The sequence below is a fragment of the Dromaius novaehollandiae genome, chromosome 2, assembly GCF_036370855.1.
Source record: "Dromaius novaehollandiae isolate bDroNov1 chromosome 2, bDroNov1.hap1, whole genome shotgun sequence".
Classification (NCBI taxonomy): Eukaryota; Metazoa; Chordata; class Aves; order Casuariiformes; family Dromaiidae; genus Dromaius; species Dromaius novaehollandiae.
The window spans coordinates 94,894,463-94,920,276 of NC_088099.1; the positions used below are offsets into that span (position 1 = coordinate 94,894,463).

General features: G+C 43.3%; 1 protein-coding gene across 12 annotated transcripts in view; it reads left to right on the plus strand.

Moving 5' to 3' along the window:
• KIAA0319 (KIAA0319 ortholog) overlaps positions 1–25,814 on the plus strand; it is a 58,252-nt gene that overhangs the window by 1,407 nt on the left and 31,031 nt on the right. For 8 of the 12 annotated variants that reach the window (XR_010387800.1, XM_064506942.1, XM_064506943.1 and 5 more), the window contains exons 2-4: positions 8,949–9,111; positions 17,695–18,467; positions 25,620–25,803. Coding sequence is in view for 11 of the 12 variants with exons in the window: in XM_064506942.1 (XP_064363012.1) it covers positions 9,063–9,111; positions 17,695–18,467; positions 25,620–25,803 (1,006 nt within the window). In the remaining variant the exon portion in view is untranslated. The remainder of the gene's footprint in view (positions 1–8,948; positions 9,112–17,694; positions 18,468–25,619; positions 25,804–25,814) is intronic. The other 4 variants (XM_064506945.1, XM_064506948.1, XM_064506949.1 and 1 more) reach the window with 1 other exon arrangement.

Consider the following 25,814-nt stretch of genomic DNA (forward strand, 5'->3'; position numbering starts at 1 on the left):
TTTAAAAACCCAACCTAGTAAAAAGTTAATAGGTGATACTGCCCATACTGAGTGTGATAGCTTGGATGACCGGGGTTGAGCTGCTCAGTATGTTACACATCAAATCGCAGGCAAAGTGAGAATATGTGCATGCAAGGTGCGTGGGCTGATGTGTTCCCCTTGAGAGCAAGGCAACGGAAAATGCAATGTAGTCCTGATTTTGTGCCATTAAAGCCAATGGGAATTACAGTCAGGAGTGACCTACGGAGGAGGGTGTGCTCTGAGGACATCCGTACGGTCTAGTCTTTCTCCACTTTTTTCCACAGGGAGCGCTGGATGGAAGCGTGGTGCATAATGCTTCTGAATGCTTCAGGCTCCCAAGAAAACGTGCGTGGATATGAATCAGTTGCCTCTTGAATAAGTCTTGGTGGCCTCCTGGAGATGCTGTAGCTTAGTTTTGCTCTGCATACAGCCAAGAGCTTGCTGTGTTGGTTGTGGATGTAGTCCGGTCAGAAAGAGGTGGCTGTTCTTTGCAACAGTGTGGTGATGGGGACGTTGCCACTGACATGTTCCTGAGAAGCTGTTAGCAAAATATCCATCAGGAATCGTTTAAAAATAGTTGGCCTCCCTGCCCCTGCAGCCTGTTGCAGGTGAAATCCTTCAGACCCTTTCCAGCTGTACCTTTGGTGATGGTGGACACACACAGCTTGCTGCTGGCTTCTTTGTGTTTGTCATGTGTGGTATAGGCCTTTCTCTCAAAGCATGTGGTGATGCCCTGTGTTTTGCTAGTTTTTGGTGATGTTACTAAATGTATGTCCTTGCTAGAGATTTAGAGATTAGAGGTGGGGTTGCAATCCAGTGTTGTGTATCCAGCGGTCTCCGATTTCAGTGCTGCAGAGGACATACGGAACTGCTGTAATGGATATTGTATCCATGGGGAGAAATCCTTCCCACTCTCAGGCAGTTAGCATTTGATTGGGAAGTGTTTTTTGTACACTTTGTAATCTGAGTGCGGATATTGTTGTTTTCCACTTAAATATCTAGTCTTTTTCTGAATAATGCTAGGGTATGACTACCAAGTATTTTTTGGGATAATGTGACTTGGGATAATATGCTTGGAGCAGACAAGAATTAGCTCAGCCCAGTTGGAAATAATATGAATGTTTAGCCTGTTGCCAGTTTTCAGCTAGTAAACCTTGTTGGAGGGGCAGCGTAGTGGTTGACTCCTGTCCTAATGCATTTTCCTCCAAAAATCTGTAGTATGTCAAATTTATTAACGTTCCATGTTACAGGGAGTTCCACAGGAAAGCATAGGTTGAGTTTTAAAAGAGAAAAGCTTGGCTGGCTGAGGTGGGGCTGCGCAGGTTTGCCTTTGGTGTGTGTATGTGAGTGTGCATGTTTCTTCTCTCCCTTGTCCTTTTTGCAGCTTCAGGCATCCTCCCTTTACTACCCCGTCTTCTCATAAAGACTGAAACAGTGATGCTTTATTTGCTTGAACAAACAAGTAGTTTTCTGAACAGCAGTTAGTTAAGCTTTCTGTGAACTTCTATCTTGAGGTTGATTGACTTTTCAACTGAAGTATAACAAGTTTATTTTTTTCCCATTATCTTCATATAACTCTCTACATTTTTTCCATTTAGTCCCCTCTTTCTGCAGGCTGCACTGATGATGTGACACATGGGCGACTATCTTCAATAATTGAAATTGGATGACAGTTATTGGGGGCAGGCCTGTAAAATTTCAAATTTGCAGTTTTGCCTCTCCTGGCTTGCTTGTTTTTACAGAATTGGTAGGAACATAATTACCTGCTAGTCTTCTGCTCTTCTGTTGAATTTGGTTGATATCAGCCAATAGCTTAAAAAGTACCGTAGATAAAATGGGGATCCATAGACACAGAATGACTGGATGGCCTCTCTGCAGGATGCCAGGCTAGCAATGGACATAAAACTTGGCATGGTCATGAAGGTCTAAAGACCTTCTCTCCTCCCCCCCCCGCTTTTCATGGCCAAGAAAATCAACTACCTATCCCTCTGCTTGTGTATCAAGTATTAGATTAGCAGCCTTTTCAACTATAAAGGTTCAAGTATCATGAGTGAGGTCTCTTAAATCTGAGGTCTCCTAAATCCTGACATTGGCTTAAATGGGGTCATGACCTCATCCTATGAGGGTCTTTAAAAAAGCCAATATTTAGGGTCTTTTTAAATTAATTTTAGGCTCTGTATCTTCTAGGTTCAGATTGTTAGGGCTTTCTCTGTAGTAATGAGAGATGGAAGCTTTCTTTTTCTACTGAAAGTTGAGTTTTTTATATAATTACTTACTTACTAAGCCAGCTGTGCTTATTGCTTTCTGTCCTAATGATACACTAGGAAGTGGATTGAGACCACACAACTTCATCACACAGACTTTCAGTCAGCTGCCAGTCAGTAACAAATTCAAGCCTGAATCCAAGCCTACAAGCCTGAAAAAGATTCATGCCACCTTTTCTGAGTGTGTACATCTCCTTCTCCTCCCAGACAGTCTGCTAAATCTCTCTGTCTCTATTTTTCCATCCAGAACTCAAAATTGATGTTTTGTATACATGTGGGATATCTGTTCCCCATGGTCTGTTTTCTTGTAAAAATAGGTAATCACTGGAGGAGGATAGATTTTGAAATACCCTTTGTTGGAGACTTGGGGGCAGTCTGGAGAACAACCTGATGGAGGATGTAAGGATGCTTTGTCTTGCCTCCAGGCAGTGGAAGGGGCAAGCTGCCATCTCCAGGTTCCTTTGAGCTACCCCTTTCCGGGACTCATTTAATTTTCACTGCAGAGCAGATATTTGATGATAGCAGAGAGAATTGATAAGCTGTGTTCTTACAAAAATGAAAACCGTGTGGGAACCAGGCTATATTGGTTTAGAGGAATGATCCATTAGTTTTCCTCTGATGCCTCTCTTCTGAAGAGAGATGCCCCTATGTCCCTGGCCGGTCAGTGGGGAAGGCTGAGTGCTGAGATGCCTTGCGTTCTCCCTCTGTGCTAGTAGCTCTCACTGAGTTTAGCTTTGGTTTAGCAGGTGTCCCCCTGCCTGCAGGCATAGCCCACCTCAGTGCTGTACAAGTATCTGCATTGCAAATAAAGTAGTAACAATTCTGAGTGATTCTGATTTTTTCCCATTATGAGCATATGCCATAACATGATGTAGATCCTGGCACTAATAATGGCACTTTAATTTCTCAGCAGAACAATTTCACCACTCATTGATTTTTACTGTAAATTATTCTTGATACTGCATAGCCTTATTAAGCATCTCATCTTTAGGAATTCCACTGTTTGCTGTCTCCACAGCAATCATAATAAGGGCTGCTTGAATCTGGTAGAACAAAATGACCCTTTCCATGAAGCACTACTATTTTATTTGATTTGTATAGTTGGTATCTTGTAGCGGTTGAAAGAGCTGTGGATGTCGGTGATCATGCAGTCCATCCAGTGTAACATGGCAGGCTATTTTCGGCTAGTCAGTTCATTGCCTTATCATCATTAACTTGCTGTTTGTGCTCTGAACTTGACCGAGGAAATTGAGTTTTGAATTGGGCCATAATGCTGATCTAGATGTCAGTCTTCAACAAGACATGCGGGAGCCCCTCTGTGTGAAGCAGGGAGATGTTTAGAGTTGCCGTTATATGTTGTAGCTGCAGTAAAGAACTTCCCATGCATAGTCATGGCTCTGTTTTCAATTATAGATACCTGTTGTTAGAAAATCTTGTGAAGGGAGGGTGGTTTTCGAAGTTCATAATTATTGATGAGTCCAATATCTTCAACACCTGATGAAGAGGGTTCAAAAATCATCCCCTTTATTTAGATGCCTAACTTGTAGCTGTTTTGTTGATGTGGGTTAATGATGTATCTTTTAATGCTAGAATTCCTAGTGCCTGCAAATGCCCTGAGATTTTAATCTGTGATATATGGGGCAAATGCTGCTGTCATGAGATTTTCTTCCTTCTGCAATATTAATGCTCAGTTATTAATTGATTAGCTCAGGTATTAATGCAGGTGCAGTAACTGATGAAGTATCTGATTTAAATTCTTGAGGTGGGGCTTTCATAAAGGATTGTTGTACATTACTTTTAATAGGAAGATTAACAATATATATTTATTTAAAGACACTTCTATTAAGTGTAAGACAGCCTAGTAAATAATGTGTTCATTTATTCTGCCATCCTGCTTTCTAAAAGAGATGCTGTCAGTTTAAAAATAGGGTTTTTGCTTCAGCTGCGTAATACATTTCAGATGCTGTTTGGGGTATTTCTCCTGGCATGTTCCCTAGCTGTGCCGATGACCAGAAAGGCCAGGAGGTGAGAAGCCCGGTTTGCCTTTCCTATCAATGTTAGGGTGTCCAGGCCCAATTTCAGAGCCCTTGTTCTCCTGGAGATTTCAGCTGTCTAGCACTGCTGTCTGGCTGTTTTCATTACACCACTCGTTTCTGTCTCTAATTTTCCCAGCTTGAAGGGATTTTCCTACTCCTTTTGCAGGGCCCCGGTGTACTGCCTTATGCTGTGTTTGCTGTTCTGCAGCACTGGGATTTAAATGTATTCCCAGGCCCAGGTAATTCAATCTGTACACATTCTTACTGTTATAGCCCTGGACTAACCGTGTGTAGGAGATGTCAATGTATTTCTGCTTGGTTGACCCCTTTCTCTCTGTAACAGAGAATATGACTGGAGTCTGCCTTAAAGTCTGTGTGAATTGAAATGCAGAGCGAGGTTTGGGGTGGAGGAGAGGGGGAACACCAGCAATTCCTTTCCTTGAAAAGCTGTTATACTTCATACTTCTCATATTACCTACCAAAAGGTGTTGTGGTCATGACCAGCAACCACACGTGTTTACAGGATCATAAATTTGAAATGCTTGTCTCAGGGTGTCTGTGCAGAATCCGTCCTTCTCCGGTTGGCCAGAACACGGCCGAAAGCTGCCAGCTGGAACAGAAAAAATGTAACGGCTTTCAGAGTCAGGCAATAGATATTTTTTACCAGCCTATAAATCTGCCTTTATGCTTCTCAAGGCCACCATCCCTCATGCAGTTAAGAGTACAAGTCAGATGTGAACCATTTAGAGCTGAGAAAATCCAAAGTCAGTACCGGCAGTGCTATCTGTCTGCTCCTATTGTTATGAAAATAATAGGCTTAGTGATATGAGTGAAGGACAGAGATTCAGCTAGAAAAAGAATCTCTTGGCCTTAGTTGTTCTAATGCTGGAATCTCATTGCCTGCACTCTACATAATTTTTAAAGTCTCATTTTTGTGTGTGAACTTGTGGTGAGTGGTATGGAAGAGCAGGGAAGGTCAGAGGAGCATTGCATGCATACGCAGAGGCTGCGGAGGTGAATGTTTTGACAGTGTTTACCATCCTAGTTTGTCACACTCCTAACTATTTAAAAAAAAAAAAAATTCAGTTTCTGGTGGTTATGTTTTCTCTTGTGGACCAGAGGCCATGTACTCAATTTTGGGCACATGTGCCTTGTGTCTGAGCTTGGTCCTAATAGCAGGAAAGGCAAGCTAGTTTTCTAGTGAAGTCAAGCTTTTTATTACATAGAAATTAAACAGACATAGAGATGTGTTGCCACAAAGAAGCACAGAAGGAGGCAGTGCTCTTTTTGTATAAAAGCTCTATTTCTTGTACTGTATATATCATAAGGGTTCTCTAGCAATTGTGCGTACAGTCAGTCTGGCATGCTGCAGCTTTGGTAACTTGTATTTTTTTTTAATTTGTATTAAGCCGGTATAATTTTGCTGCAAGTCATTTTTTTTCTGGAAAAGTGCACAGATTGGGTCCCTAAGTGTCCAGATCCAGGACACTCAATGCTGCAAAGATCTAGATCATTTGCGTTGAAGGTATCTAGTAATTTAGCATGTATGAAGGCTGTTTGTTCTGGTGGACCAGGTTTCAGAGGGATGTACAGAACCTGCTGAGCAGTGCTTGTAAAGCACAGCCTCTGCTCTTCGTTTTGAAACTTCCCCTAGCTAAACACGTAGGTTGATACTCCCCTTCAGAGAAGCTGTGTAGCTGAGTGGCTGGAAGCGGAGTCCCCACTTTGACAGACTTCACTGTCACTTTCTTAGTGTTAGAAGCAGGCTTGTGGACTCCTCAGTCACCCCTTTTGTAGGATACAGAAGCTGATACTTGTCTCCTTTGAGTGGCAGTGAGATAGTAAAGGTGGTCTTGCTTAGGAAAAAGGCTGGTAAAGTAAACAGCATTATTTTTCTGTCTTCTGATCAGGCTTAATTTTGACTTCATGATGTTCTGATTGCAAGCCTGGTACATTTTTCCTTAGGCTAAATTACTGAAACTGTCTTTTTCCATCTGGTCCAGTGGGCTGCTTCTAGAAATTAATGAAGGTTACAGCGAATGCCCAATACAGGTCTTCAGAGAGCTCGAGTTTCAGTAACAGGTTATACTGCAAATTGCAACTTTTGGTGGCAACAACTCTTCTGAATAGAAACAGATTTCCACAGAAACAGGGAAAAGGCCCTGTTAGAAATGTGCCTCTTACTGACTTGGTACATGGGTTATCTCCTCCCTCCCCAATCTGCTGAGGTATTTGGGGGTATGTGTTATTAAGGTTGGAAGGACTTATTAGGTTGTCCATCCTCTCTGTGTTCCTTTGCTCTCATTCTCAAAAGCAATAGAAATGTTCCAAAAACTGGAAAGCTGAGTTTCATAGTGATTGCATGCCTTGGATGGCTCACTGGTTCAGTTTGCTTGAATGTTCTGAAATGAAACACTCTGCTTTTGTAATCTCTTCAAGAAATGAGTTAGAAGGCAGACCAACAGCATGGGCAGATGTGTGCTGGAGGGTTCAGTTGGAAAGGCTTAAGAAATCACCTCTTTTCAACTGGAGGTCACCGACTACGCAGCCGGGGACCAGAGGTTGCTTGTGTCAGCTCCATAGTTCATTTCAGTGCAGGATGGAACAGTTTTGTTTGCACGGCACTTACAATGAAATTAAAAGGTGACGCTTTGCATTGCAGGACCTTCAGGACTGATATAAAACTCTGCCTTCCTATGCTGAAGTGCTCGTTGTTATGCTGCTGCTGCTGCCCCCTTTGCTGCCCAGGGCTCAGCCATTTCCATGGCTGCGTTCTAACCAGCAATATGGAACGATTTGGGTTGAAAAATGAGAAGTTTGGGGCTTTCTGTCTGTTACAAAAGCAGATAATTTTACAGTTGATGGAAGGACAGGAGAGCAGTTGGGGAATGAGAAATGGTCAGAAATGGCTCTGTCACTGAAGGATTTGTAACGTGGGAGTAGTAACCGGAAGCATTTTTGTAACCTGTTGCTCTTTCTAAGGTGAAACCTTCCTAAATCCTTCCAATTCCCTACCCAGGCACAGAGCTATGCATATTCTGACAAGAATTGCTTCCTGAGAGAACATGTAATTGCAGATATCAAAATACTGTCATACCTGAAGCAGTGTTGTGTGTGGTAGGATTTTTTTTTTTTTTTTTTTTTTGGTGACAGTTACTTCTTGTGATTAGAGTTGGTTTTTCTTTTCTTAGTTGTGCAGCATTTAAACAAGCTGAGCAACTCCCTTACTCTTCAGTGTTCTGGGCTCTCTGCAGCTCTCTTAGGAAAGGGCCTTTTGTTGCTTGCTTGATAGAACAGAGGTTGTGAATGTCAAATTATATTTTAAAACAAGTATCAGGCTTTTGGGAAGACAATAATAGCCTTTCCTGGTCTTGCAGAGAGCTTGCCAGAAGCCATATCTTTTTGCATTTGGGACCTGGTTTTAAATCTAATTTATCTTTTCTATTTTTAAGGCTTCTTTAAAACTGTAGCTAATGTGCAGAGTCCCTGGCGATTTATTTTTTCCGGATTTAGTGGTGTTCTGTGGTCATTTTGCTTATATCTGGGGCAGAAATAGTGTTTGCATCATAGATTTGTGAAAAAAATAAAAGTTACAGACTGGTGCAGGTTACTCCTGTGCTTTACAGACCCACCGTCAATAAAAGATCCTTTCTCAGAGAGCAGCAGTCCAGCTGCCAAGCTGCTAGGCTTTCTGCTCTCGTTTGATCAGGTTTGGCAAGAGCCACAAGCAACTTTCTTGTTTCTTTTGCCATTGTTCTGCAGCAAGGTGGTCTTTTGTCACAGAAAAGTACATGTTGTAAGGAGCCTGTCAGGCAGCCAGTTATAGGCATTTCTATCGTATGTGGATATAAGCAACTGAGACGTAAAAGTCGTTGCTTTCACAAGGCTCTGTGTTGAACTTCAAAGGGAATTAGCTGGGATGCTCTGCCTGGAGAAGGGCTGTTCTCTGACTAAAGCGCTGCCTCCCTTCTCTGTTACAGAGTTGTCTTTTGGCCAAGCATCTATTTAGTATCCTCTGTGTGGGAGGAGCTGTGAGTTCGTCTAAGCTGATCTTTTTTTCTCCCCTCTCTTTGGATGAGGAATGTTGTTTTGAATTATCTATTCCTTATTAGACCTATTTGTTGTTTAGGCTGCCTTATTTGGGGAATTTGGTGTCCTGGCAAGGAACATCTCCTTAAAAATTCCAGGGAAGTGCCTGCTTGCATTGCCTTGGCAGCTGGAAGGTGATAGCTTGAGCGCTGCCTCAAGAGCTGACTTAGCAGTGGGATTTTAGCACTGAAGATACTAACCACTGTTCCACAGTTTGGGTTTCCTGCCACTTTCCATTTAAAGCCACAGCAAAGCCTCTCTCTGTTGGATAACTTCAGCCAGAATATTTGTGGTTTTGGAGGTTAAGAATTCCAAGCATATAGCTCTATGTGGGACATGCATGTGTCTCTAGGGAATGAGACTTTCAGGTACGTAATTTGTTCTGTACCTTCGTTTTGCTGAATTTGCTATGTCATCCATCAAGAAGAAGTCAGGAAATAATACTGAAGCCTACATTTAACCTGCCTATCTGCTTTTGCTGTGACATTCTCATTAATGCTCACTTCTGACCTGTTTCTTCCTGTGCTGTCTATTGCAGTGCTTCACGGCCACAGCAGGGTACTAAGCAATATTAGAGGAAACCGAAGCTAAAGTCATATGATTTCCACGCAGCTGGTTGCAAAAGCAGTTGTCACTGCCTTCCTGTTGCAGCATGGCATTTGGACTTGATATTCTCTGCCTGTTACTGTGGGCAATAACAGGTAGGAGTTTACTTCTTGTGTGTCTGAGTCATGCAGAACAGGCGAAGCAAATGTTCCTGGAGTGTGTATGCACATGTCAACGCAGTATGAATAAGCTCAGAGCTGGGAAATGTTGTGGCTCCTCAGTGGAAAAGCTCTCATAAGGTTTGGCCTCGTAACGGGCAGTTGGTTGCAATGGAGCAGTGCAGTTCTGAGCGGCTCTTTGCAGCGATTTCTACAGGGCTCCGCTACGGCAGTTTCAAAGGAGATGTGCGGGGCAAGAGCAGGTAGGGGGAGAGATCCAGGAGATTTTTCCCTCCTTTTGTCTTCTGAGGCATCTGTAATTTAGGAATTACTGATAACAATAAGGAAGAAAGAAGGGTGTATCCAGATGGGAAGATCAGAGGCATCAGCAGAACAAGGATGGAAAACATTATTGGCTGTATACATAGAACAGATGCCACAGGAAAAGACGGTGTCTTCAAAACTGCGTAATGCAGGCATATTACTTGTGTTCTACACTAACTCTTTTTTTCTTCTGAAGCGTCATATGGGCCCTTGATATATGAGTAGCAGAAATGCATTTGTTCTCATTTCCCACTTCCCATCCCCTCTTCAAACACATTATAATTCTTTTCAAAGACTACAGGGCAATACTGTAGGTTTCTGCTTCCAGCCACAGTGGTTAACAATTGGCTGTAGGTAAGTTATTTCCATAATCAGACAGATGAGGAATGGTGGTGATTCGTAATACTGCCTCTGTCATAGGGAAATTTAATCCAATGTGGATGACTTTGACATGGAAACTACAGCACATGTAGTAAATGCAAACATGGGCTTTACTTTTTAGAAGGCAGTGTTTGAATGCTGGCTGTGGAGACACTGGCAGCATCTATATTAGCAAGAACTGAGAAAATAATTCCCAATTATCTGGCTTTCATCTCCTGTGATACTAACAGGACCGACTGTTTAATGAGGGAGATCCTTGCTAATGTGCTGAGGCTTAAATTGACTACTGAATTTGGAAATGATGGGGAACGGAGATAGGCTTTAACTACAGATGTGCTGGCAATTGGTTTGAAATAGTCCTCAGGATCACTGTGACAATCTCATAGTGCAAAACATTTGAAGAAAAGATGGAGCTCTTATTTTGTGTTGTAAGCAATAAGTGCATGCCTTTTATTTATAAGCTAATAAATAAAATAATCTCCTGTGAGATATCACTGAGTACCTGCTATTGAGTCCATGGCAGTATCTTTAATAAAAATAATAATGGGAAGTATTCATATGTGGTGAATACTGAATTTTATTTGTAGAGAATGTCACAACTTACGCTTTCAGCAATGCTTTTAATTGTTAGCAGGCTGAGATATCCCCCATGCATATATAGAAAGCTTTGCTTTCATTCTTTGGTTGAATTTTTGCAATGTTTTCTTGATTTATTTGAGAACAAGGCAATTACGCTCAGACTGCTGGCTGTATTCCAACCCTCTCTCCATATCTCAGGCATCAGCACACAATGTTTAGGGGGTAATGCATTTTAGTATCACCCCTCCTTTTGTTTATTTATTTCTACCTTGACAATTTGCTGGTATTTTCCATCCAGTTAAGATCAACTCTGATTAAAGTGGAAGGGATCTGCTGATTTCCATGATTTATTTGCTGTAATACGTCAGTAGATGCTCATCTTTATCACGTCAAAAGGACTCTGTTTTTGTGAAAGCTTCAAGGTGAATTGTCTCAGGTTCAGGAAACTGCTAAATGTTCATTCTGCAGTTTTTTGTTTTCTCTATCCATGAGTTTCTGCCTGTAACACCTACTTTTTCTTTATTAAAAAAAAAAATGGGGGGAGAAATGCAGGAAGAAAGTAAGTTTTTAAGGCCTTCATCCCTAAGTCTGCTCTGCTTTTCTTTTTTAAACCAGATTTCCTTGCCAATTGTGTTAAGTAAGTTAATGAGAAAACTGACCTTGGTAAGAAAGGCTTAACATTGCATCCTTGAGAGAACAGAGAAACTGAGGCTCAGGAGTGAATGTCTTCAGAAGGTGATTTGAAGAATATGCTAGGGTTTGTCAAAGGAATTGAGGTGGACTACTCTTCCCTCCTATTTAGACAGAATTTGTTAGTTTGATGGCCTATTTTTTGTGTGCATGATGGCTTTGGTTGATAGTGTTGGGCTGCTTTTCTTGGAAAAAGACACTAGAAGAGTAGGCAGATCACCTGATGGATCCTGACTTCTACCAGTGACCTTGATTAATGTTGGCGCCTCTCAGGAGACTTGAGCTGGATGTGGCAATAAGTATCGGTGCCTTACAGGTATGCTTGCGTATGCTGCCTCTGTCACTCAGCATCTCATGTGATTAGGATGACTGACTTCCCAGGCCTCTGGATATAGCTCATAATTGCTCCCTGTAAGGTATCTTATAATGCAGTCTAATTCCACTGGATTACATCCATTCATTGATGAAATCAGCTTATGTTGAAATAGATTTGAAGTATTCTGGCCACTTACAAATAGGTGTTGTGCTAACACAATCAAAAAAAAGAATCTTTATATTTATGGATATAAATATAAAATATAAGCTGCCATTTCATCTGAATTGGAGTTGTTTTATGCACAGATCTGTCACTGAGAGAAGACACAGCTTCTGTCACAAATACCGTTTAGTCTGCAAGTGGGAATCCAATACCTTGAATTAAATTCACTGTAGCTCTCCTGTTGAATAGGCATATTTTAATCTGGCACCTGAGGCAGATTTTGCATCGCCAGTATCCCTTTCTTTATTTAGAAACACACTCCCCTAGGGTATGTTGCAAGCCATCAATTTTCAATATGCTTTCCTACTGATAGGCTTGTACTATGAAACCCATGAAACACAGAACAGGAGTGTCAAAGGACACTTTGAGGCATCAAAATCCCTTTGAAATAACAGTGGAACAACTGGTCTGGGGACCCTGTGGATTCTTTGTTATTTATAATGCCAAGACAAGATGTTTTAGTAGTATGTTCTGGTTCTGACAGATGTTACCTGCTTTCCAGAGAGACTAGAGGGTGTAGTGCCCGATGATGGTTGAGATCAGTTCGTGTTGTCCAGCATCTCTGTTGGAAGTGGTCAGGCAGCTCTTCATGGAGGGACATGAGGGCTGCAGGTGGGAACCTGCCCTTCTGGTCTCCAGCTGCAAATATCCAATGTCACTGATGGGACAGACAAGCATTTCTGTCACGTGATGCAGCATGCTTGGACGCTCACATGTAGGAGCACTTGAGGAACTTCAGTCACATATCAGAGAAAGCTCTGAGGTTCTCGGGCAGAGACAAAGCATTAAGGGAGAGGAGGCTGCAGATTGGAATTGTTTTGACATGGTCTGCAGTTTGGGCACGTCTGGATTGTGAGCATATCCACAGTCCCATCTGGCCTTAACCTCCAAGAAATTACAGCTTCTTGGGAAATCTCATCTAACCTGCTGTTCTGAAGAGTTGTTCTTTACCTTTTTTCCTACTTAAATAGCACTTAGTGATTTATCTTTGAGAAACAGGGATGATAGCAATTCATGAAACGAAGACAGCATTTGGAGAGATCCATCAGGTCTGTTGAACTGATGAGGGAGCTTGACAGATTCTAGACACAACAAACAAATTACAAGCATCATGCAGGCTGCTACTGTAAGGACTGCCAAAGTTTCGCAGCTCATTGTTTGTAGATTTAATTAGAATGCTACTGCCCTTAGCTTTATGTCAAGGATTTGCCTTTATGTAATTTAGTGGTTTTTTTCCTCTGTTTGCTTTCCTTCTCCATGTGGAGTGTTGAATCTACAATCAGCATCCTCACTGAGGCCCAAAAGAGCACTTAGTATCCCTGATGTATCCTTGTTTAAAGACCTGTGAGATTTTGGGGGAAATGGAGGGGAAATGCCAAATAACCTAAGAGCAGCCTGCAGAGAATGAAAATATACTCACAGTGTACAGAGATATTGGCTGTTACCAGAGGAACTAATGCAATGACACTTCAAATGTTGATGAAGTTCTCACTAATCTGGCTTTTCTGGTTTCCAGGATAGTACTTTCTGTAGGCCCTTATTAAGCTGCTGGAGTTTAAGCCTTTGTTAGCATTTGTGATATAAATCCTGCTTTTTAGGGGTTTATAATTCCGCTGTGGAAATTGGCTCTAGCTTGAAAATTGGAATTTAAGTTCTCATCTCAGGAGACTGCAATTAAAAAAAAAAATGTGATTTTACTTTGTTCCCAGAACCTTATCAAAATTGTTTCAGCATCTTATGCTGGTAGAGAATAATAAAACTCATTTCATGTTCATATAGCCTCTTCCTTCTCAAAATTTTCCCAAACGAGGTACAAATTGCTTGAATAGATAAAACTCATTGACTGTAAAGATGGAATGCAAGTAGTTTATGCCTTAAACAGGTGGAGAGAGCAGATATCAAGAATGCAGAGACAAGCTTACAATTCCTGCAGGATACTGATCCAGGGCCTTCCATGCTCACATAGATCAGAGGCTTCCAAGCTGTGAGGACAGTGTGCCACATAAGCTCTGTGCTACATGCAAGCTGAATGGATGTGTATGCTGCAGGTGGTTCCTATTTAAAAATAATAATGATAATAATAAATGTCCAGGGCTCCTGACGTAAGGTCTTTTTTCAAAAGATGGTCAAGAGTAAACTTTGTAGTGAAGAGCTGAGTTAGTCTTTTTAATACTTGATCCTGTGGCTCCGGAAAGGTTATATGTGTAAATTTTGCTTCCCTATAAATTATTAGTAACCTCCTGGACAGCTGGGAATTAAGAAGTCTGGAGCACTGGTGGAGGGGAGTGGAAATTCTTGAAGAGCTTTGGAGTGCTGGTCTGGAACGTGACAAATAAAACATCAGACTGGCCTGGCTGAGGAATAGCAGTAGATCCCAGTTTGGATTTTGAGCTTGTCCCATGCTTCCCAGGACACTGGGAGCTTGAATCATTTCACAAGCAATGGCTCTACCTCTTTGAAGGCATATGGCGCTGAGCCGTCACTTCAAAGGGACTGGTGCTGCAAAGGTCAGAGAATGCCAGTGAGGAGGTAATGGGAGGAGGAAGGAAATGATTCTGGTCAAATGCAACTTTTCTTGACGTAAGGGCTTAATTTTTCCTGTTTTGCATGTTCCCTGTTGACTTGTCATTTACAACTGCCCCCTTCTTTCTGCTTTCTACCTATTGCACTGCTTGCTGCAAGGGAAAACAAACAGGCCAGCCCATGTCGGGGGTGGTTCTGCTCTTGCAGGGCTTCCTGTTGGGGTAATCAGCCATGATAGCCCCAGCCCCAGCAGACTGACCCAACTTGTTACTCACCCACTTAAAAATGTTGGCCTCCAAGCTGTTCAAGTGCTAGTTGTTTTGTGAATCTGCCAGAGAGATCGGGAGCTTCCATTAGGTTTGCATTTAGTCCCTCTGCCTAGTTTTGGAAAGGTCTCCAACCTGCTGTGGTAGATGTGCAGCTGCAGAGCTTCAGGGCTCTTGACATCAGTAAACTCACTGGCTTGAGGAAGGGCATGGGGGCTTCCTCACCATGGGAAGAAATGGTTTTAAAATGAAACTGTGTTCCATTGCGTGACCTTGTAAAAATGGCAACTTACTTGCTTGACTATGTCTCTGGATATGTCAGTGCCATGCTACTGTGAATGTAACAAGGCACAGTTTGTGCGTTGGAAGGGGAATGCTTGGCTAGCAAAGCTTTTGGGCTGTTGATGGTCCAGGGACCAGAAGTCTTTGAGGACTAGTAACTGAGGGAGGCTGTCTTTCTAAAGGTAAACATGAATGCTTACTTCTGAAACAATAAACAGAATTGCCTGATCCTATTTTTGCAGTTACTTTCCAGAGCAGAGCAACACTTTAATTTCTCATCCTGACTGAAGGAAAAAAAAAATATGGTAATACTTGCTGTAAGTTGAGGTCATGGCTTAGCAGACATGAATGTTAATATGTGACCTTTCATGTGTCATATTTTCAGCAAATTTTCTGCAAATACAGGAGACCTTTAGCTCCCTATTACTTGAGTCCATAGCAAACTGGATACTGGAGAGGAGGAATGAAATTAGAGGTCAGATTACATTATTTGGAAGTAGATCTTATATTCACTATCTGAAAACAGTTAATAGACACACCTAGCGTCAGGCTGAAATAGCCTCTTTAATTTTTCCAGTTTTGCACAGCTACTGCTGGAATTTCAGCTCGGCCAGGTGTGACTTTAGCTGAAGGAAGAGAGGTGTGACTTTAATTTCCTTGATATTTGGATCACACTGTTAGATGTAATTTAGAGTTGGCTGGGAAATAATTTTCCCATTGTACAGAAATTGTGGAGCTTCATTTCTTCCCCCCCCCCATTCTTTATCAGGATGAAGCCAAGACCATTTGACATTTTGGATAGGGAAAAAGAAGGAAGCTGAGGTTTGTGGCTAGGGCACTCAGGCAATTTAGGTTCAAAGTCATGCTTTACCTTGGGAGTATGCTGAGTCATGTTTCTGTTTTACCCTTTCAAAGGCCTGTTTCTTATATTTCCACTGATTTACAGTATTAACTAAATGGATATATGTTTCAGAGTGACAGAACAGTTAGATGGGCTGCCTGACTCCTGCCCTTCTACTTTAACCCTGCACTCCTCTGGTGGCACTGTGAAAATTGCGTGGTGCAGTTAAAGGAATGATTTATGGTGGCAATTTGGAACCTCTACCAGTCTTATGTTCTTAGAGGTGAATGGGAACATGGAGGAAATAATTATATACAACGTGGAGGAAAAAAAGAAAGCACAAATTGGAACATCTCCTGAGTGCAAATAAAGATACCTCTTGTCTGGGTTGCTAGACAGGAGAAGTTGTTTTAAGTTCTTGTCCCCCTAGATGGATTTCTCACTCAAAATGTCAAGTGGAAGGATAAACAGCATCCCAGCACTGTATGAAATTGTAGCTGGAGACCAAAGAATGGTACTTGGAGCTATTTATCCTTTTTGTCAGCTTTCTATTCAGTTATATATGCATTTGCAAGTCAAAAAGTGATTTTTTGTTTGGTGGTTTGTTTTCTGTTTTTCCTCCCCAAATACCCAGCTCTGCAAAGTCATTGTGAAGTCTGTTTGTCTCTCTGCCATGCTGTTTGTGCAGAGGGAGAGAAATCAGTAGGTGAATGACAGGCTGTGCAGACAGCTTGTCCCTTAGGGCCAGGTCGTTGGGAATATTCTGCGGTCCAGTATGTTTTTGCATTGAACTTGAAAACTAGCTTGCAAGCAACACATTCATCTCAAGCAGTACGCCGCGCTCCACAGGTACTTTGGAAGCTGCTCATAGACCATGTGTTGTGAGGGAGCATGCTGCAATCCAGCCCGGAAGAAGTGGTGGAAACTCTGGGTGTTGGTTAGAGCATATGTTTGGATAGTGACCACATCTCTTGAGGGCTCTGGCTTGTGGTCAGGCATAGCCTGCATTGCTGGCCTCTTCCTACTCCTTGATTTCTTTTTTCTCCCTTGTCAGTTCAATCATTCATCATGATTGGAGGAACCTCATGGGTGGAGGCTTCCACTATGGAAACCTCGCTGACACATTTGTTAATGAGCTGCCAGGCAGGAAGAATCGAACTCTGCCTTTCATAACTGTTAGCTCTACGGTGGTGACATTTTATTCTCTTTAGTTGAGTGAGCAAGTCTAACTGAAAAACATGTTAAGAAGAATGTGCTGGTTTTACTTAACAGTCTTTTGAAGCATGGCCAGATTCTTTAAAATGCGTTTTGGAGAAGGAAATTCTGAAAAGAAGTCATAACATGTAACCAGGGAAAAGATGCATAGAGAAAGATTTTAAAAATTGACTGAGAGGTACATTATGTTGATCTGTGCTTAATTTAAACACCTTGCCCTCAGTCTGTGATGTGCTATGGAAATAATTCTGCTGTCATACTTAAAGATCACAACTTCACTGTGAGATCTATTAAAAAGGAAAGATGCTCCCCTTTGGAGCAAGCTGTTGAGATATCACAAACTAGTGGTTAAAGCACTAGGAGTTTTAGGACTCAGTATTTTTTTTCCCCAGCTTTTGCAGTAAGCCCAGCAATTGTGTTGGCATTGGAGACCCTTTGTGGAGTTAAATGAGATGGCAGATGTTTCTCATATGTAGATCTTTTCCCTCCTTCTCCCTCAAATGGAATGTTGGCATGCTATTTCTTACTTGTGATTTTGATTTTTGTTTTAAAACATATTTTTGCTTGCAGTGCCATGGGGGGAAGGGAGGTACCCCATGATTTTTCTGTTTCCTGCTCTGTTCTTGCTTTTAAATATTGGCAACTCACTTTGTCTGATGTCTTTGTCTTTATGGTGTCAATTGTATTGGTAGCAAGGGAGTAAGAGAAACTTTGCAAAATGTATTAAGATCCTGTTGAAAAATCCTCATAAGTACAAGTACTACTGCAAATGGACACATTGAAAGAAAAGTAGTGGTGACATTAGTGTAAAGTAAATGCGTTTTGTTTAAGCTTAGTACCACCGCTTTTTCTCGTCTCCTACGATAAGCCCTTTTTGTCATAGTACATTGTATTATGGTTTGGTTCTAGTTTTGTGCCTCATATTGTTGTTATTGTTTCAGGTTTCTATTGTGAGCAGTGCAGAGAAGGAGCCACGTACTCGGGTGCAGTGATATCTCCCAACTTAGAAACCACTAAAATCATGCGAGTTCCCCATGCTATGTCCGTGTCTGACTGCATGGCAGCCTGTTGTGACCTTTCTGCTTGTGACTTGTCCTGGATGTTTGAACGGCGCTGTTACGTCGTGAACTGTCAATACAAAGAGAACTGTGAACCTAAAAAAATTGAAACGGCTAAGTCCTATCTTACTTTTGTGCTGAGGCCTTCTCAGAGGGCAGCCTCGCTGCTGGGCTATGGACAGGTGATCCCAAGCATGGCCCACTCTGTGGGACTCCAGAATGAGCCCTCTGAGGAAGTGAGCAGCCTGAAGGAGCTGTCGCTGCTTGGCAAAGATCCCAGCCTTGAGGAGATACCAGAGTACATAGATGATTATAAGGAATTGGAGCAGGACCCCTTTCAGATGAGCATCAAACATGAGCAGAAGGAGAGCACAGATTATGCTGACTGGAGGCTGATGGTGACAGGCGAAAATGGCTTCAACTCTTCAGTGAGTGATGATGGAGATAACCAGGAAGACTTGGCTGAAAAGGAGGGGGAAGCTGCAATGGCAGAAAATGTCGTGAATAAAAACAGTTCTGAACTGAGCCCTGTCACTGAACGCTCCCCAGAGAGGTGGTTGTCTCTCCCAGAGATCACGCCGTTCCCAGTGAAGACATCGGAAAGCGAAACAGCTGTTCAGCTGCTTGTGCAACCTGATGATGCTTTGCAAAAAGAGGTATGTGCGCCTTTCAGGAAGCGGGGAGAGTCCAGCATGGCTGCTTTGCAGTTTGTTTTGTTTGTCAAATCAAATTAGGTTATTGATTTGAAACGTAACCCTGGAGAACTGAAACACAGGCTTGCAGTTCTGACTTACAGTCTGCTGTAGCACAGAAAAGACTGAAGTGGGGTATTTCGTTTTACTTGAAAAGCAGCTGAATCACTGAAGGACACTATCTATCAGATGAAAAGGAGCAGAGCACTTTCTAGGACACTACAGGATTTCCTTTGAAATTTTTTAGATGTGTGGGCTTGGACCTGGTGTAATAGCAGCCTTATGGTGTTGTGCCTTTCTTACATCCTGTTGTGACCCAGTAGAAAAAGTTAGCTGAGCAGTATTAGTGGACCCTCTAGTGTCCCATGGCCTAGACCAGGAACTGTTCTCCATTTGTATCAACCAGTTTGATCGCTTGGGACTAACGAGGTTCTAGCCCCTTCAAGATAGGGAGACATCACCAGGAAGGTTGAAACAAACTATAAAGCCAACATCTACTGAGGTTACTGAGGTTTGTTTGCTTGTTCTTGTTTGCTTGTTTTTTGATTTGGGGGGGGGCTTTACTTGGTCTCGGGAAGAGTTACAAATTTCGATTTTGAGGCTTGTCTTTTGAAAATACTCTGTATGTCTCCCTTGAGGAGCAGCACTGAGACGTCAAAGATAAAGTGATTGCTTTGTGAGAGGGTTGTTTTTATACTGACAACAGGAAGGTCCTGTCCTTTAATAATTCACTGTATGAGTTCACTCTTGTATATAGTATTTGCTTAATTTCACTTGGTTCCTGTGAGAGTGTTTGTTGCATTGGATGAACTGCGTCATGTTTTAAGAGGAGCATTATATTATCTTGGATTTTTGGTCATCTTTCTGTGTGTAGCATCAGCAATGATGGATCTGAAGCTAAGCTGGCCGGTTTTGTATTTGTTGCCTGGCCAGTTTTGTGCTTTGGTCTGTAGTGAGAAGGATGACATTGGAAAATTTGTTGAAAGCTAGAAAGAGTGTGTTCTTGTTGAATGAATCATTACAGTACGATCTCTTTTGGGTATGGTTTGTAATTGTTGAGTAATTTTCCTGTTCAGATTTCAGTAATGGATGGTACATGACAAAAATCTATAGCCAGCAAGGATTTTCTTTTGAGCTTTTAGTAAATACATATGGGGTACAAGCATTTCTTTTTCAAAGTTCTGATATGTCTCTGGAGAAGTAAATGTATTGTTGAGGGGGTAAATCATCTTTAGACTGACTTACTTCAGAGCATATGCTCTGGTTTCTGAGGGATTCTTTTTGGAGAAAGTGTTTGGTGTTCTGGGTGACTGGAGGTTTAATGGAGGTGTTCAATCTATAGGGCTTTTTATTTTGTAGTCTGTAGGTTGCCATTTTTCATGTTGTACATCATGCCTGGGAAGTTCATGTTGTAGAATTACTCCAAAGACAATCTAAAAGCTTAGAAATTACTGAATTTGAGTTGCCATATAGTAGTGGTTAGAAATAGTTTAATTTGATCTTTATATCAATTACTCTAATAATAACGTAAATTACTTCTCCCTGTAAACCCTTCCATGTACCTTTAGGTATTGCACAGATACAATGCTACTAGTTCTTGAATTTATATATGCTCACTCTTGAATATAAAGCACTCTGTAAATGCAAAATGTTATTGGTGGAAATTATATGGTCCTTTTCACCGTATAAAGTGTGTGCTCAAATACCCAGTCTCATTACCACAGAGGATAACCAGCTTCTTGCAAGCCTACAGGAAAAAGTAGAAAATGGAGATGCACTTCATTTCCCCTCCAGGAGTTACGATACTAGGGAAGAGGCCCTGAAAGCAGCTCCCAGAGTCCAGCCAATGTGTAGCAATTCCTGGGCTCTGCTTGGAGGTCTTCTGGGAATTTCTGCTAAAACCTTCTGGGAACTTCTTCTGAAACCTCTTAGGAACCCTTGGAGAAAGGTGAGGGTGCCTGCTCCTGCAGGAAAGGATAGCTACAGGGGGCTGTGACCTTTAGCAAGCAGCTTCTCACAAGCTCTGTCAGCTGCTCATGATCAAAGGGTGGTTTGGGCTTTTGTTCCAGCTGACTCCTGGTCAGGGAAGGTCAAGCACCCTTTCAACGGGTGCCAGGGAGAGGCCTATAGAAGTGCTGGCCCAGAGTACAGCTGGCAGACACAACGGTTTGTACAGAAGGCACAGAGAAGGGGGACAGGGACACTGGTGAGGACAGCCTGCATGTGCTCAGCAATGGTGGTGATGTGCTGCATGGCACGGTCTTCAGCCCTGACTGGAGCAACTACCCGTGTAATGTCTGAGGCCTCAATGACACAGACTGAGCTCCCAAGGGAGGATGTAACCCTGCAGGGGCCTGGGACCTCTAGCTGAGGCTGGGGAAGGGGAATATGGTCTCTTGACCTAGGAGGTGTACACTGGTGGAGGAGCTGCATCATCAAATAAAGGAGCTGTGGAGGAGGTTGCAGACTTTGCAGCATTAAGAGGCAACAAGAAAGAGATTGACCAGATCTTCTCTGAGACCCTGCAGTCTCAACAGCCTGAACTCCCATCTGTACTGAAGGAGGGACAGGCAGAGTCCAAGCTTATCTGGTTGGGAAATGGAGATTACTACGATGGCAAAGGCTGAAAGGTTCTGGCACCAGGAGGATGGGTCCTGCTCCCCTTGCAGATCTGCAGCTCCAGAAGAGGTTCAGTGCCTTTGTAGCAGATGGAGGGCTGGGAGCCATGTCCAGTGAAGCCTCCAAGCTGGCTGAGTTTGAGTCATGTGGCAGCCCCAGGAGGAAGTGGCAAGTGATGGAGGTGGCAGACTCCCTGCTGTGGAGAACAGAGGCCCACATCTGCCAACCTGTCCTGCTGTCCTGGAGATTTGCTGCTTGCTGAGTGCTCAGATCCAGGACATTGTGGAGAGACTGCTGAGATTTGTGTGGCCCTCAAACTGTTACCCCCTGCTGCTGCTGTAACCCCAACATTACTGCCAGGGGAGACCTGGAATATATCAAGTGTAGCTACCTGGCTCTGGGGTGTGAGGGTCAAGGGTGTGGGAGCCCGGGTGGTGTCTCCTTGATCATCCTGCCAGTGAGCAGGAAGGGCTTGAGAAGCAGAGGGATCCTGTGAGTCAACAGCTGATTACGCATCTGGTGTCGACAACAGGGATTTGACTCTTTTGACTGTGAGACCCTCTTTGAGGATCAAGATAAGATCAAGGAAGAGATGGGATCTATCTGACCAAGTAGGGTAAAAGCATCTTTGTCAACAGGCTGGCCAACCTAGTGAGAAGAGCCTTAGACTGGGAACAATGAAGGCAAACAAATAAGGATGGGGATGGCAAGCAAAGGTTGCAGAGTGATGTGGGCAGGAGAGACCTCTTGATCAACAGTACTGGGCTGAAGGTGATGACCTCGTGAATGCACATAAGATAATTTCTACAGGACAGTATTATGGGGAAGGCTCTCATACCTTTTCTGGGAAATCAGCAAGCTGGGTGTCTGTGCACTTGATGCACACAGCATGGGGAATAAAATGTGAAGAATTGGAGGTCTGCAAGCAGTTGCAAGCTATGATGTCACTGGGATCATAAAACTGAGGTAGGATAGCTCAGGTGACTGGAGTACTGCAGTGGATGGATACAGGTGCTTTAGAAAGGACAGGCCAGGAAGGTGAGGAGAATAAACTGCCTTGTATGTGCGAGAGCAGCAGGAACGCATGGAGACCTGGCTAGGGACAGATGATGAGCCAACTGAAAGCTTACAGGTCAGGACTGGTGGACAGACCAACCTGGGTGACATTGTGGTGGGGGTCTGTTACAGACCACCAGGTCAGGAAGAAATAGATGAGGTTTTCTTCAGACAACTGGAAGAAGCCTCATGTTTGTAGGCCCTGGTCCTCATGGGGGACTTCAACCATCCAAGTATCTGCTGGAGGGACAACACAGCAAGGCGCAATGACACGACTGAGGAGCCAACAAGGAGAGGGGCTCTGCTGGGCCTCATGCTTACAGACAAGGAAGAACTGGTCAGGGATATGAAGGTCAGGAACAGCCCTGGCTGCAGTGACCATGAGATAGTAGAGTTCAGGATCCTGAGGAAAGGGAAAAGGCAAATAGCAGGACCACAGCCCTGGACTTCACAAGACCTGCTTCAAAGAATACAATGGGGGATGGTCCTGGGGAGAAGAAGGGTCCAAGAAAAATGGTTGATTTTTTTTGTTTTCAAAGGATCACCTCCTCCAAGCTCAAGAGTGGTCCATCTCAATGAGCAGGAAATCCAGCAAAGGCAGCAGGAGGCCTGCATAGATGAACAAGGAGCTCCTGCCTAAACTCGGACATAAAAAGGAAGGGGTGCAAGGGGTGGAAGCAGGGACAGGTGACCTAGGAGGACTACAGAGACACTGTCTGAACTTGCAGGGATGGGCTTAGGAAAGCCAAAGCCCATCCAGAGCTGGATCTGGTGAAGGACATGAAGGGCAACAAGAAGGACTTTTACAGGTACATTAGCAGCAAAAGGAAGTCTGGGGAAAATGTGGGCCTGCTGCCAAATGGGGCAGGGGACTTGATGACAAAGGACATGGAAAAAGCTGAGTTACTCAATGCCTTCTTCACCTTGGTCTTTACCGGTAAGACTGGTCTTCGGCAATCCCAGGCCCCAGAGACCAGAGGGAAGGTCTGGAGCAAGAAGGACTTGCCCTTGGTAGAGGAGGGTCAAGTTAGGGAACATTTAAACAAACTGGACATAGACAAGTCCTTGGGCCTACATGGGATGTCCATGAGTGTTGAGGAAACTGGCTGATATCACTGCGGGCCACTCTCAATTATCTTTGAAAGGTCATGATGCTCAGGAGAGGTTCCTTAGGATGGGAAGAAAGCAAATGTCAGTCCTAATTTCAAGAAGGAGGATCCATGAAACTACTGGCCAGTCAGCATTGCCTCCATCAGGGGGAAGGTGATGGAGCAAATTATCCTGGAAAATATTTCTAGACATATTAAGGACAAGATGGATGTTGGTGTTAATCAGCATGGATTTGATTTATAAAGGGGAAATCATGCTTGACCCGCCTGGTAGCCTTCTGTGGTGAGATGACTAACATGGCAGATGAGAGGAAAGCCGTGGATGTTTATCTTGACTTCAGCAAGGCTTTTGACATTGTCTCCTGTAACATCCTCATAGACAAACTGAGGAAATACAGACTAAATAAGTGGGCAGTGAGGTGAATTGAAAACTAGCTGAAATATGAGTTCAGAGGGTTGTGATCAGCAGCATGAACTGGATCAGTACTACAGGTGGAGGATAGTCGCTAGTTATGTACCCCAGTGGTTGATACTGGGGTCAGTACTGTTTAACCTATTAATTAATGACCTCATTAATGTGACAGAGCTCACCCTTAGCAAGTTTGCAGATGATACAAAACTGGGCAGAGTGGCTGATGCACCAGAGGGTTGTGCTGCCATTTGGAGGGACCTTGACAGGCTGGAGTAATGGTCCAACAGGAACCTCATGAAGCTCAACAAAGGGAGGTGCTAAGTCCTGCCCTTGGGGAGGAATAAACCCCTGCACCAGAATAGGCTGGGGCTGACCAGCTGGAGAGCAGCTTCACAGACAAGGACTTGAGGTCCCAGCGGACAAGATGGCCGTGAGCCAGCAATGTGCCCCTGCAACAAAGAAGGCCAACAGCATCCTGGGCTGCCTTAGGCAGAGTGTTGTCAGCAGGTTGAGGGAGGTAATCCTCCCCCTCTATTGAGCCCTGGTGAGACCACACCTGGGGTGCTCTGCCTATTTGTGGGTTCCCCAGTATGAGAGAGGCATGGACCTTCTGGAGCTGGTCCAGCAAAGGGCCATGGAGATGATTAAGGGTTTGGAGGATCTGTCACGTGAGGAGAAACTGGGAGAGCTGGGACTGCAGCCTGGGGAAGAGAAGGCTCAGGGGAATCTTACCAGTGTTTATAAATAACTGATGGGGAGGACTAAAGATCATGGAGCCAGACTCTTCTTAGTAGTATCTAGTGACAGGATGAGAGACAATGAACACAAACTGAAATTCCATTTAAACATAAGAAAAAGTTTTTGCTGTGAGGGTGGTCAAACACTGGAGCAGGTTGCTCAGAGAGGTGGTGGAGTCTCCATCCTTGAAGATGTTCAAAACCCAGCTGGACACAGCTCTGAGCAACCTGCTCTAGTTGCTGCTGCTTTGAGCAGAGGGATTGGACTAGGTGATCTCCAGAGGTCCCTACCAACCTTAGCGATTCTGTGATACAGGAGTCTGCATGTTATCAGCCTTCCTAATCCTATGCTATTAAGAATTTATGTACAAATAATAGCAGTGTTCAGCACCTTCATGTGCCACACAGTTGCCATAATTGGCAAACTGCTTTACTCCAGATATTAGGTCAGAAATTCTTCTTGAGAGAAGCAGTTAAGGAAAAACTATTGGCATATTCAGACTAGCGTGTCCTCAAATGGTGTTGGGGAAACAGGAGGCCTGAGAGAAAGGTAAGGTGAGAGGCAAGGCTAATGCAGTGCTCGGTTGTTTCTGAGTGACCTGCCTTGTCCTTCACTGCAGTTCTGAATTGCTAACAAGGTGAGATGGCATGAACAACACTACTGCTGGTGACTGGCGTGGAGAGATTTAGGGCATTTTATTTATTATTAGTAAGGAAATAATAAAGCATGAGTGATTCTTGGTCTAAGCAGATGCAATAAGAGGAAAGTATTCTGGTATATTTCTGTGTACACCATGAAGACAACAATACTTGCGGAACTGAGACTTCCTGTCATTGGCTTTTAAAAGTTTATGATTATATTTAGACCTGTCCTACTGTGCTATTATTGTTTGTTATTGCTCTGAGAACTGGTAGCCTTTGTAGTATTCCAAGATGTCTCGTTTTGATGACGATAGCCTGTTCTGCATCAGAAAGTTGGGAAAAGATCAGTGTTTCTTACAAAGCTTGATGGAAAAACATGGTCCTCCTTTAACAGATGTCAGGAGGTTTTTCTTTGTGTACAGAATAACGTAAATTAGTAGGCTGATCCTGCATGCTATTTAAAGAACAGTATACATATAAATCTGAAAATGTGAAAAATGGCTTATTTATGACAATCTTTTCCCTACAATTTATCTCGCAGGTTCCTATGCCTTCCCCTCCTTCAGACAACTTGAGATTCTCCTCAGCTGTGGGGGAGAAAATCCAGGCTCCCACAATGACCCCAGGGAATCTCACTGAAGGTGGGACCGCACTACTTCCCACTAGTATTTTGCTATCTGCGCCTGTACAGCAATTCACGCCTTCCGCTACTGTGGCTAAAGCAGGTAATGTTTCA